This window comes from Octodon degus, unplaced genomic scaffold (genome assembly GCF_000260255.1).
Source record: "Octodon degus isolate 3935 unplaced genomic scaffold, OctDeg1.0 scaffold00282, whole genome shotgun sequence".
Classification (NCBI taxonomy): Eukaryota; Metazoa; Chordata; class Mammalia; order Rodentia; family Octodontidae; genus Octodon; species Octodon degus.
The window spans coordinates 849417-862503 of NW_004524858.1; the positions used below are offsets into that span (position 1 = coordinate 849417).

Sequence of the window (13087 nt, forward strand, 5' to 3'; positions counted from 1 at the left end):
GGCAAACACTTATTCTACTGAGCTATCTCTCCAGCCCATTCTGTTTTGTTTTGACACAGGATCTTGCACATAGTCCAAGCTGACTAGGAACTCAGAGATCCTCTTGCCACAGCCTTTTGGCTGCTTCGGGATTACAGGTCTGTTGTAACCATGAACAGCGCTTAAAAAAAAAAAAAAAAAAAAAAAAAGGGAAATCCAACCATCATTTTGTATGGATTACTTCTGCAGTGAATCTTATACAGCCTCCGTAGTAGACATGAGCCATCCCACTAGCCAGATGATGCCTCTAATAACATGTATTCCCGGGATACTGGGAACTGCACTCAGGACCTCATGCCAGGCAGGCGCTGTGCCACTGAGCTAAATCTCCAGCCCCAACACCATAATTCCTCAGTGCTCTGGAGGGTTGAGTGGAGCCCAGATTAGATGCCCAAATCATTCACCAAGGCCAAGATCTGAGGGAGCAGAGGCGGGAGACTCAGGAGGGGAGGACAGCTGGGTTCCCACAGCTGCTACCAAGGACCCAGCAAGAGCAGCCCCATCGCATATGCACCCTGTCCAGCAGGGCCCCATCTGCAGCACAACTGCCCATCTCCAGACAGAGGATGGAAGGAAGCTGAGGCTGACGTACGTTCTGTCTTACTGACAGTCTTTTATTTATAACTTCCCAACATCATCTGTAAACATTGGCTACAAAAATATTCCATTAAACTGTTTTCCTCAGTGGTTAAGGAGGACCCGGGTAATACCTGCCAGGCCACAGGGCCCTTCTTCTGGTCAGAAACTCCTACCTAGCCAGGCTGGGCCCAGGGCTGTACGGCAGGCTGTCTCCCGCCTCGTGCCCAGCTCAGACCACTCAGGCCAAACAGCTGGAGAAAGGGTTCCGAACTCTTACAGAGGAGCGGGGAAACCAGAATTAGCAGCGGGGCACAGGGGTGGCCCGGTCAAACTCAGGTGTGACACTGCACATCCACCTCCAGGATTTCCCGGCCAGAACGGGGACCTATAGGTCTGCTCTCTAGAGACATTTTCAGCACGGTTCAGAGAATGCCCAGGGACCGACTCTGAAGACCTGGGTGTGGCCCGGGGTGGCCCAGGTCCTGCGCAAGTACTGTAGTCTGGAGGAGGGTGGGAATGAGACACCTAGAACACCCCGGGCCGCAGGGGCACAGGGTGGGCTATTCTCCTGGCGTCTCCTCCGTGTCTGTCAGGCTGTGGCCATTGACAGTAGGGGAGCCACATTGGATGTGGGATAGGTCCTCGAAGCCAGGGCTGAGGGAGGGCGAGACGGTGTCCGGGCTGGTGTCGCATGAGCCTGTGCTCTGCTCAGAGGTGGCAATAGTGGTGGTGATGCTGGGTGGAATGGGGTCTTCATCGTCATCCTCCAGGAACAAGGCCTCAGGGAGGTCTGGGGAGGGGACCGGCATGTTGGGTGAGGGGCTTACTCAGATGAACCCGAGAGGTCCCCCCGCCACAGGGATGTGGCCCGACCTACTGCACAGAGAAGGAAACTAATGCACAGGCAGGACATGCGCTCTGAGCTCAGGCTGGTGTGGCCTTAGCTGTGTCACCTCCCACACCATCCCTGCTCAGGTTGCCACCCACTTAGCACAAGTGGTAAACTGAGACTCAGCATTGGGGACCCGCTGGGGCGGCAGTGTCAGGTGAGCAGACCGCTAAGTGTGGTCCCTGCCACTCCGTGTCCCTTTCTGGCTTCCTCTGGCAATGTCGCACCCTCTGTGAACAGGGCCCCTCACCATCCCTGGTGCACAGGTGATGGTGGGTGACAGCCTCACCCTGAAGGGTTCTGAAGTGCATACTGGAGAGTCAGTGTCCTTGTCCATGCCCGTGACCTCCCAAGGCAGTGATCCCACTCCCAGCAGCCCTGGGCCTCAGGACCAGGGCTCAGCACCAGCCCAGGGGAACACCCGAGGGCAGGGGCTGGGCTCTGGGTTGGGGCCACAAGTGGCCCTGGGACACTTACGGCTGAAGGCCTCTGGGTGCTGCCTGGCCAGCTTCCCTTTCAGCGTCCTGTGGGGACAGAAGGGACGCACGGGCTGGGCCAGGGTGGGCAGGCAGTGTGACAGCCCCTGCCACACACAGTCCTGTCTCTCTCTGTCCCGTCTGTCTGGAGGCTCGGCACACAGCCTGGCAGCCAATGCCCTGGCAGCCCCACACCTCTTGGCGCAGGTAGGCACTGAGTTCTTCCTGCACAGAGCCTGGTGCAGGCTTGGACACTGGCAGTCCTCCCCACAGTGCCCTCGTGCGACCCATCTCTTCTACGCCTGGGCACAATTTCCCTTGCGCCCTCCCGCTCCCCCATACACCTACTGGAGAGGGAACCCAGGGCCTGTGTACTGAGCTGCAGCCCCAGCCTGCTCTTATTTTGAATTATTTATTTACTTATTTGGTGCAGGGTCTCACTACACAGCTCAGAACCATAGTGATCTTCCTGTCTCAGTCTCTCCAGCGCTGGGATCACAGGCCTGTGCCACCATGCCCAGTCTCAGCCAGGTCTGTGCACGTGGGCTCTCGTGGCCCACGTCATGCAGTACTGGGGATCAAACCCGAGTCCTTGCACTTGCCAGGCAGGCACTTAGACCACCAAGCTATCTCGTCATCAACTCCTCAACCTTTGCAGCAGCTGCAGCACAGCTCTAAGAGGGCAGAGGCAGGGGTGGGTCGCTGTGCAGGGCCTACTCGGGACCTGCTAAGGCACCCAGGACTTGGTTTCAGGCACACAGATACTGTTTTGCACACAGCTCTGACACCTTTTACTTTTTTTTTTTTTTTTTTTTTTTTGTGGTACTGGGACTGAACTCAGAATGTTGCGCTTGCCAGGCAAGCGTTTATTCTACTAAGCTATCTCCCCAGCCCTTACTTTGTATTTTGAGACAGGGTCCTGCTAAGCCCCCAGGCTGGCTGGGCTCCAAAGCTCGACCCTCCTGTCCCAACCTCCCCAGCACTGGGATCACAGGTGTGCCCCACACCAGGCTGCCGACAGAAGACTTTTGGGGGCAAAGGGATGGGAGCGACAGGATCACTGTCCGCTTCTCCCTGTCCTGACTTGAGTGCAATGGTAGCCACAAAAAAGAAATGGGCAGGGGCCAGGGAGATGGCTCAGTAGGGTAAGTGCTTGCCTGGCAAGTGCAAGGGCCTGAGTTCAATCCCCGGTTCCTCAAAAAATAATAATAGTAATAATAAATAAATAAATAAATAAATAAATAAATAAATAAATAAATGGGCAAGACGGGATGGGCGGGCGCACCTGATCCTGCGAAAGACGCTGTCCAGGTCCCGCTTCATCTCCACCAGCGTCCGAGTGTGGTGCACGAAGCGCTCGCTCATCTGCTGCAGGCGGGCGCTGGACAGGCTATTGAAGTTCAGCAGCATCTCGTTGGTCTTCTCGAAGCGGTCCAGCCTGGTGGCCCAGAAGGGGTGAGTGGCCCTGCCCACAGGTGCTGGCCACAGCCCTCGGGTGCTACCACATAGCCCTGCTGAGCCCTGGCTCCAGTCACAGCCTTTACGAGGGCTGCTCCTGTAATCTGTGTGTGTTCACAACAGCTAGGAAACTCCTATTCAAACCTTAAAACCCTACTAACAAATAGTTCTAGAAACCAGGCATGGTGTCACATGGCTATCGTGCCAGCATTCCAGAAAGCAGATGTAAGAAGAATGTGAGTCCAATCAGCAAACTAAAGCGCCTGCAACGGCAGAACACAGCAGCTGGGGTTCAATCCCCATTTTGCCTTGCCAGCCCCACCCCGAGGGTGTGCTAAAACGGTGTGAGACTGGGTGTGGCAGCTGGCACCTATAATCCCAGTGCTTGGGAGGCTGAAAACAGGAGAATCACTATGGTCCGATCTACACAATGAGACCCTGTACGCCCTGTAAACCCTGTCCTAAAATTCATTTAAAAAAAAAAAATCAAAAAAAGAATGTGAGTTAAGAGTCTTATGTGGGCAATTTAGCAAGTTCTATCTCAAAATATAAAATACAGGGGCCAGGGAGAGAGCTCAGTAGGATAAGTGCTTGCCTGGTAAGTGCAAGGTCTGAGTTCAATACCCGGTTCTACAAAAACAAAACAAAGAATCAAAATATAAAATACAGAGATGGGGTGGTAGCTCACGGCAAGGACCTGGATTCAACACTGGGGACTGCAGGGGAGAAAAGTGTATCCTCTGGCACGACTTGGATCTTTTTATGTTGGTCCTTTTTTTTTTTTTTTTTTTTTTTTTGTCTTCTTGAGACAAGGTCTGGCTATGTAGCCCAGGCTGGCCTTGAGCTCGCAGTGATCCTCCTGCCTCGGCCTCCCAATGCTGGGATGGCAGGTGAATCTCGGGGGCTTTGTCATGGTCACAGAAAACCAACTTATCACACCTTCTCCGGGACACTTGTCCCCACCCCACCCCACATCCCCAGACCTGCCCTGCCCTGTGCTGCGTTCTGGTTAGACCCCCGACACCACGGGGCCAGCTGGGCTGGGCCTGCTGCTGACTGCCTCTGTCTGGGAGGTCCCCAGAGTCAGGTGTGCATCTTTCCTAAAGAACTAAAAGCAGGGCAGGGGAGAGGCTCAGTGCCAAGTGGCTGTGTGCCATGTCCCTGCTGGCTCCATCCTGGCACCCTAGGGAGATGAAATTAAGGAACTACGACGAAAATGCGGCTACATCTGGAGTGCAGTCAAGGCTTGGGCTGCATCTGTCCCAGCCCTTACCAGAAGCCCCTGGGCTACCCTACAGATGCAGCGGCTCCAAGCCACCAGCTCCCAGCTAGAAGGCGAGCAGCTCACCACGCAGGCCCCAGGCCCATTCCAGCCCGTGCCAGGACCCATGTGGTCACTCACATGTTCTTCTGGGCCATGATGATGGCGTTCACGTCATCCACATTCACCATGCTCAGGATTCGGCTGCAGAAGACCCTTGAGGCAGAGTCTGGGGTGTCCATCTCTTCCTGCTCCTCCTCCGCTGCCTGAAACAGGGGCCACAGAGTCTGGTCAGCACCAGGAGCAGTGGGCAGAGCTAGACATGGGGCACAGAGGCCCCAACAGGGAGGAAGAGGTGGCTCCCTCACTGCACATGAGCTGGCTCGTGGTCATCCCAACAAAGGGGCAGCTACCAGGGCTCATGCCTGGAAACCCGCCTTGCCCCACCTCCGGGCCTCCTGCTGGCCAGTGCCCAAGGCTACCAGCCGCCTTCCTGTGCTGTCCCCACTAGCAGGACACACACGGCCACCTTATCCAATCCCCAGCCACTCCACTGTTTTGTTTCCCAAGAGATCTTTTCATTTTGAGACATGGTCATGCTAAATCGCCCAGGCTGGACTCCAACTCTCCAGCCTCCTGCCTCAGCCTCCGAGGCAGCTGGGATCACAGGGCGAAAGCCATCCTCCCACAGCCCCCGGCTCCAAGAGTCCTTCAAGACAAGCCGTTGCAGACCACTTTCCCCTCCCGCCCTCCTGATTCCGTAAGCAGCTCAACCTTTGCAGCAGCTGCAGCACAGCTCTAAGAGTGCAGAGGCAAGAGTGGGTCGCTGTTCAGGGTCTACTCGGGACCTGCTAAGGCCCCCAGGACTTGATTTTGGGCACACAGATACTGTTTTGCACACAGCTCTGATGCCAGACTTTTATGAACAAACAAAAAACACAACTGCAGATGCTTGCAGGAAGGCTGCAGGCCCTGGAAGCCAGACAGCCGTGCTGTGCCCTGCATCCTGACCCACGGATGACACACAGCTGCAGCGTTCTGCCTGGAAAAGTCTCGAAACCTGATAGACTGTGGCTTAGCTCTGCAGCCTACACATCTAGCGATCTACAGAAAAGCCTACTCGTGGGCTGGTGAGATAGTTCAGCAGACTAAGCACTTGCTTAGGCAGGCGCACAGACCAGGATTCGATCCCCTGTACCACATGCTATGCTGGCCCACCCAGACGTGCTGAGCCGGCCATTGATACCAGGCATGGTGGCGCAGGCATGCCTGTAATCCCAGTGCTGGGGAGGCTAAAAACAGGAAGCTAGATCACTACGAGTCCAAGCTGCATAGTGAGACCCTGTACCAAATACAATAATAATAATAATAATAATAATAATAATAATATAATAGAAAAGCCTACTTGTGATTGGTTACGATTCATACCCAGGGGCCTGGTGCGCTGGTGCACGCCTGTACTCCCAGCATTCAGGAGGCTGAGGCAGGAGGATCACCACAAGTTCCAGGCCAGCCTGGGCTATATAATGAGGCCCTGTCTCTCAAAAAGCTAGACAATGGCCAGGGAGATGCTCAGTGGAATAAGCGCTGACCTGGCAAGCACAAGGGCCTGAGTTCAATCCCCAGTTCCACAAAAAAAAAAAAAAAAAAAAGTGGGGGTGGGCTGGGGGAGGGATGAGGAAAGGCCACAGCCTGTTTATCTACTTTCCCATTCCCCATTTCTGGAGCACCTACTCTACCCTGGACCAGGTTCAAAACTCACACATTGGGAACTGTCACCATGAGATGACAAAACTGAGGTTCAGAGAAACCTAGGATGCCGGCCACAGCCAGGTGTGAGTACAAGCAGGTGCTTACTACCCACCTGGGGTGGGACAGCTGTGTGTCACAGTAGCTGTGTTTCACATTCTGGCCTGAGTGCTGTCTTATTTTTATTTTATTATTTTTATAAAATCTTTTTTATTTATGTGTGTGTGTGTGTGTGTGTGTGTGTGTGGCCAGCTCAGCCCACCAGGGGGCAAGGCTGGCTGGCATGTGGTGCTGGGGGATTGAACCGCGGTCCCTGTGCTTTGCTAAGCTTGTTCTAAGTAGGTGCTTTAGACCACTGAGCCATCTCACCAGCCCTGCTGTCTTATTTTTAAAGGAGAAAAAAATGCCAGTAGGTATTCCTTTCCCCTGTGAAACTGCCTGCTTTGTAAAAGGTGGCAACAAATTATTTTTTCTAAAACACAAAGTCCAAGAATATTTTTTTGTTGTTGTTTATTGTTTTTCTCTCCCTATGCAGCTTAGGCGAGCATTACAGTCCCTGTGACCCTCTGCCCTAGCCTCCCCCAGTGCTGGGATCATGGCCACATGCTCCATGTCCGCTAAGAATACCTATTTGTGGGCTGGGGATATAGCTCTGTGGCACAAGCACCTGTCTGGCAAGGTTCTGAGTTAGATTCCCAATGCCAAGGAAATAAATATTGGTGCCCTGAATCTGTCTAGCAGTTTTCACAGTGTCTTCTAAAAACGAGCTGTGCCAGCCTCCTGGCCCACGCACCCGGCAGCCCTCACAATCCGGAGGCCTGAGAAGGACTGTGAATTTGAGGTCAGCCCTGGCTACAAAACGAGTTCAAGGCCAAAATGAACTGCAGAGTGAGACCCTGTCTCAAAAAGATAAAAACAAGCCGTCTAAGAGCCTGCCTTGGCAAGCGCCAGGACCCGGGTCCGAGGGTTCAATCCCCGCTACAGTACACTGCGCTGACCCCACCTGGAGCCCGCTGAGCTGGCCACTGACACGGGGCGTGGTGACGCACGCCTGTAACGCCAGTGCTGGGGAGGCTGTAAACAGGAGGATCACTACAAGGTCTGAGCTGTGTAGCGAGACCCTGTATCAAATACATAAAAAAAAAAAAAGACAAAAATAAATAAGTAAAATAGAAGCGAGCCGCAGGGACGGCGCTCTGTCTCTCCTGCTTCAACCACTCTTGACCAAATGTCTACTTCACGCCATGCATGGCCACGCAGTTCACTTCCCAGGAAGCACAGCCGCGTGGATGGAGGAGACCTGCACTCAGCCACCGTGGCCTGCGCTTGCAGCCCCAGCTGCTGGGGAGGCTGACACAGAGGCAGTGGAACTCTGAAGGCTATCTGGGTCACTTAATGAGCTCCTATCTGAAAACTTTAAAGGGGAGCAGGGCTGAGCAGCAGAGCATGTGCCGAGAAATCTGGATGTCTGAGTTTCATCTCCAAGACCACAAAGAAGAAAAAAGGAGAATCACGTGAGGAGAGGCCCACTGCTAGGGCCCAACAGGTGTCGGATTTGAACCTCCTAAGACTCAGCTCTGTTTTAAAGAACGGCTCCTTCTGCTCTCTGGCTCCCAGATGTGATGGTTATGGGGTTTATGGTCACCTTTTTCCTAGACTAACTGCCCGGCTGCTGCTGCTCCTCCCCCCCCCCACGTGCACGTGCGCGCGCGCGCGCACACACACACACACACAGTGCCACTGGGGCTCTGGACCACGGTCTGAATCCATTCATGGGAGAAACCTGCAGACAGCAAGCTTTTGTGACCTTGGGAATCTCTTCACATCCCAATTATCTCAGCTTTAAGAAACGTTAATATGATCCTGACAGACACAGTGGCACACACCTGAAATCCCAGCACCCAGGAGGCCCAGATAGAAGGATCTCAAGTTCGAGGCCAACTTGGGCTATCCAGTGAGATCCAGTCTGAACAAAACAATGAAACAAAAGAAAAGATTAAAAAAAAAATCAAAAGGATGGAAACCAAACGTGACTCAAAAGCAAAGCTCTGGCCATCGCAGGGCATACTTAAAAGGCTGAGGCCAAAGGATCTCTTCAGAGATCCTGCTTCTTGAAAGGAAAAATTTGAAAAAGCAGCTCTTCAAGGAAGCTGTTTCTTCAAGTGGAGTCACGTCCCAGGACCTCTGGGCACGGTGGTGCTCTCCTGTAATCGTAGCACTCAGGAGGCAGAGGCAGGAGGATCACTGTGAGCTTGAGGCCAGCCTGTGCTACAAAGTGAGTTCAAGGCCAGCCTGAACTGCGTACGGGAGCTTGAACTCAGGACCCGCCAGGCGAGCACTTGTTCTACTGAGCCATCTCCCCGGCCCCAAAGAAACCCTGCTTCAAGAAGACAACAAAATGGGGCGCAGGAGAGAGCTCAGTGGACTAAGCGCTTCCCTGGCAAGTGCAAGGACCTGAGTTCAATCCCCAGAAGCCACCAAAATGACAAGGTCCCAGGGCTGCCGAAGCATCGGCATTTTAAACAAAAACATCGCAGGTGCTTCCAAGAACCTGAGCCAACCCCTGCATTTGATTTTCATTCGATTAAACACTTCATTTAATTCTCAATCAGCACTACGCGGCAGACACTATCACCTCCGCGAGAGACTGAGGCTGACGGGCTGGCTCAGCCGCCCAAGATCAGAACTAGGCAGGGATGCCACGGGTTAATTTGACTCAAAACTCCCGGTAGGGCGGCGCCCGAATAGACACGCCCGCCTCCAACAAGCCGGGAAACTGAGGCAAAAGCAAGTGAGCTGCGCGGCTCCAGGTGACATGGCACAATCTGAACACAGGCGAACCCAACATCGGCGCCCGGGATCCAGATCCAGCCCGCGGCACCACCCGAACGTCCGCTGCGCCGCCGGGGAAACTGAGGCCTGCGCGCAGCAGGAGCGCCCAGATGTGCCAGCGGCGCGCCCCACCCCATGGGCAGCCCCGGTGCCGCGCCCGACTCGGCCCGGCTCCTCCCAGCCCCGGCATCCCCAGCCCCACCCCAAACTCAGCCCGGGCTTCGGGAGCGGCGGCACCTGCACATCTGGCAGCCTTACTCGCGCTTCCGGGATGGCGCCCGCGCGTCCTGACGCCATCACGCAGCGCGCGGGCGAGGGTGCGTAGCAACCCCGTACGCTGGGCCTGCGCGTCTGCCCAGCGAGGCAGGAAGGGGTGGGGTTATATGGCGCGTGTGTGCGTCACAACGAATAACCAATCAGACGGTCCTTTCTACGCCTGCTCAGTTGTCCAACTGGGCACCAAAGCAGCCTTGAAGCGCAGTGAAAGACACAGTCCCATTATGCGGATTGGAAAGCTGAGTCCTGGACCTGAAGGTGCCACTCCAAGGCTTAAGACACTCCAGTGTGTCTGTGGCTGAGCCAGACCCAAGCTGGGGACCACATTCAGGCACATAATCTCTGCTGCGTACAGTTAAATATTTTGTAAAATATTTTGTAAATCATTTTCTTTATGTATGTGGTACTGGGGATATAACCCAGGGCCTCAAAAATAATTAAAATAAAACAAATAAAACCCAGGACCTCGTACAGGCAAGGCAAGAGCTTTTCCACTGGGCCACATCCCCAGCCCGTAGAGTTGTGTCCCTTCCTCCCCCACCGCTCGTAGAGCTTTATACTGTGTTTAGGAAATCATGAAGAGGACAAAGTGCACGTATTCGACACAGATGTAAAAATAAAATAAAATAAAAGCTGCCTCGCTATGTTGTAAAGATGCCTTGAACGGCTTCAACTATGTGGTCCTCCTTCAGCCTCCTGAGCGCTGGAACTAATAGCCTGCGTCACCATTCTCTCTATTTATTGCACATCTGGCAGCCCTGCTCGCGTTTCCGGGATAGCGCCCGCGGGTCCTGACGCCAAATAGAATTTATTTATTTATTCTCTTGTTGAGACAGGGTCTCGCTCTGCAGCTCAGGCTGGCCTTGAGCTCACTTGGTAGCCCAGGCTGGTCTCGAACTAGCAACAGTCTTCCCATCTCAGCCTCCGGACCGCTGGGAGACGCCCGGCTCATGCTCATTTAGATTGTGTAGATTTCTTCCTTTTCTTTCTTCCTCACATCTATTATTTGTATTTATTTTGAGACCTTGCCTCAAAAAATTTTTGTCCCTCGTAGTGCCTCGTCCAGGGAGCCTCACTCAGCGCCGGCCACACATAAACATTGTACTTAAAACTTCGGTTTCAAGTGGCCGGAGCTGCTTGTCTCTTTAAATTATGCAAATAAACTGAGAGGGGGAGTGGTGAGTGTACAGAGGGCCGAGATTAAAAAAAAAAAAAAAAAAAAAAAAAAAGAAACCGCTTCTCTGGATCAGCCAATCAGCGCCATATACTGGTAGAGCGGACGGCTGAATAACCCAATAGTAGGCCGTGCGGACTGTGGGCCCGCCCTGCTTCCCCGGTGCCGTTGTGGGGCGGGACATGTATAGGCCACGCCCCGGGGCGGAGCCATCCCTGCCGCGCTGCACCAACAGAAGCAGGGCGGGAGGCCCTGGCGTCTGTGTAGTGGGAGGTTTGGGGCACCCAGCGCTGGTGAGTGCTGCCGGGGCCTCGGCCCTCGTCGCGCCCGACCCCCGCCCCCGCCCCGCACACCGGCAGCTGCTGCGGGTAGAGGGGCGGCAGGCAAGGCTGGGCACGGTGGATGCCCGGCCTCCACAGGGCAATCGGGCTCCACACCTGAGGCGGGGACCCCTCCTGAGACCAAGCTCCCAGGGAGCGAGCGGATGGCTCCGTCGCGAGACCTCGCCCCACTCTCTTTATTCTAAGCCAGATGTTGATCTAGGTCGGGGCTACGGAATGCGGTCCCCCATTCTCTTGTAGCCTGCACCCCAGGAGGCTAGGTAGTACCCCGAGTCTTCTCCAGCGCCGCCCTGCAGATCCCAGGGACTGAGACGAGACCCTCTTTTCGTCTCCGTGTGAACCCCCATTCACCCTGGCCCCCTGCCCCCACTCCATTCCCGGCACCCCCTCAAGAAAGGGTGAGCGTCTCTCCAGGCCAGGAGCCTGTACCAGGGTTCCTCTCGGTGTGGGGGCACCTGGTATCTGTTCTAGGAAGGAAGATAAGTCGGGGAACTGGGGTCTGGCTGGAGGAGGCCGGCGGCAGAACTGGCGGGCAGCCCCTCCCTACGCTCCTGTGCCTCCCTCCTGCCTCCGGCACAGGAGCGGCGCTTTGCAGCTGCCTCCCAGGTGAGCGTGGCCCGGAGGCCCCTGCCTGAGTCCCGGCCTCCTCTCAGAGGAGGAGACCCCGAACTGAGGTCGGGGCTTCAGAGCTCACCTGGCCACCTCCGGCTGGATGCGATTCCCTCCAGTGCTTCAGATGGGGGCTTGGGGTCAAGAGCACCCTGGAGACCCTCACTGGGCCTCGCTGGCCTCCGGGCCTCAGTTTGCTGCGTTGCAAAGTAGATTGATGGTCACGCCACTGGCCGTACTGGAGAAGCTGAGTGTGGCCCGGGGACTGTCCTGGCCGACCCTAAAGGTCACCCCACTTGGTGCATCCATCAGCACCATGGTGCAGCCACCCCAGTCTCACCGGTGGCGCTGCCCTGGGCACACCCTGACCCACATACCATCACCTACGCCAGGGTGGGCCTGGCCCTGGGTGGGGTCCTGTGGGGGAGGTGGTGGGAGGCCCCGGCCAGCGGCTCCCCTGTCTGTGGTGCACGGAGCACAGGGGTGATCTGGGCTGAGAATGCCACGCCCTCAGGTTTGAGGCCACCTCCCTGTGTGTGGCTTTGGCTCTGCTGCCTCCTCTTAGCCCTCTGTGAAATGGGCTGAACCCCTGGGGAAGATCAGAGGACACTGTGGGAGGAGGTGGCCTTGTAAAGGCAGATGTGATGGTCTAGTATTAATTATAACCAGGAATGATGGCTTACATATGTCACCAAATTCAAGTCTTAGACTGTTGAATCTGGGAACTTTTGAGGCCCTCTCTAAAAAGAGAAAAAGGCAGATTAAAGCGTCTGCTTAGGCAGATGCAGGGGCCAGGAGTTCAATCCCTGGACTTGCTGTGCTGGCTCCATCCCTGGGGCACCCTGAGAAGGGGATTGAGACTGACTGGGTGGCGATTGAGACTGGGCGTGGTGGCACGTGCCTGTAATCCCAGCACTTGGGAGGCTGTAAACAGGAGGGTCACTACAAGTCTGATCTGCACAATGAGACCCTTTACACCCTGTACACCCTGTCCTAAATACAAAAATAATTAAATACATAAATAAAAATAGAAAAGGGTTAGGGAATTAGCTCAATGTGAGGAATGCTAATGCTGTTGTAAAATATAATTTTAAAGTTCTTCATGGAGAAGGGGGCCTGTATAGGTCAGAGTGCCTTATTGTGGTGAGGGTTCTAGGCAGGGGCTTTTATGGAAGTAAGGAGATTGCGTCTTGTGCACAGAGCCTTGAGCAGCTAGTGGGCCTGCAGGCCATAGAATTTAAACTGGGGAGAGACAGGCTGTATTTGAATCCACACCTCAGCCCTCACAGGCTTTGTACCTTGGGCAAGTGATTCATAGCTTAACCCCACGGAAACTGAGGCCCAGCACAGGACTCTGACCTGAAAACTGCTCAGTGGTGAGGTACAAAGTCAGGACTCAACCCT

At 54.8% G+C, this 13087-nt stretch overlaps 1 protein-coding gene across 5 annotated transcripts; it reads right to left on the minus strand.

Moving 5' to 3' along the window:
* Window positions 1-631: 631 nt before the first annotated feature.
* On the minus strand, window positions 632-9623 carry Kxd1 (KxDL motif containing 1). Of its 5 annotated transcripts, none has more exons than XM_023707172.1 (5): window positions 9542-9623; window positions 4844-4968; window positions 3269-3421; window positions 1985-2031; window positions 632-1420 (listed from the first exon to the last, which is right to left on the minus strand). In XM_023707172.1, the coding sequence occupies exons 1-5, from the start codon at window positions 9578-9580 to the stop codon at window positions 1179-1181; spliced, it is 606 nt and encodes a 201-aa protein (XP_023562940.1). In that variant the 5' UTR covers window positions 9581-9623; the 3' UTR covers window positions 632-1178. The 5 variants fall into 5 exon arrangements, with proteins under 5 accessions (XP_023562940.1, XP_004646941.2, XP_023562939.1 ...); XM_004646884.2 differs by having other exon boundaries at window positions 632-1408; window positions 9521-9623; XM_023707171.1 differs by having other exon boundaries at window positions 9521-9623.
* Between the last annotated feature and the right edge of the window lie 3464 nt (window positions 9624-13087).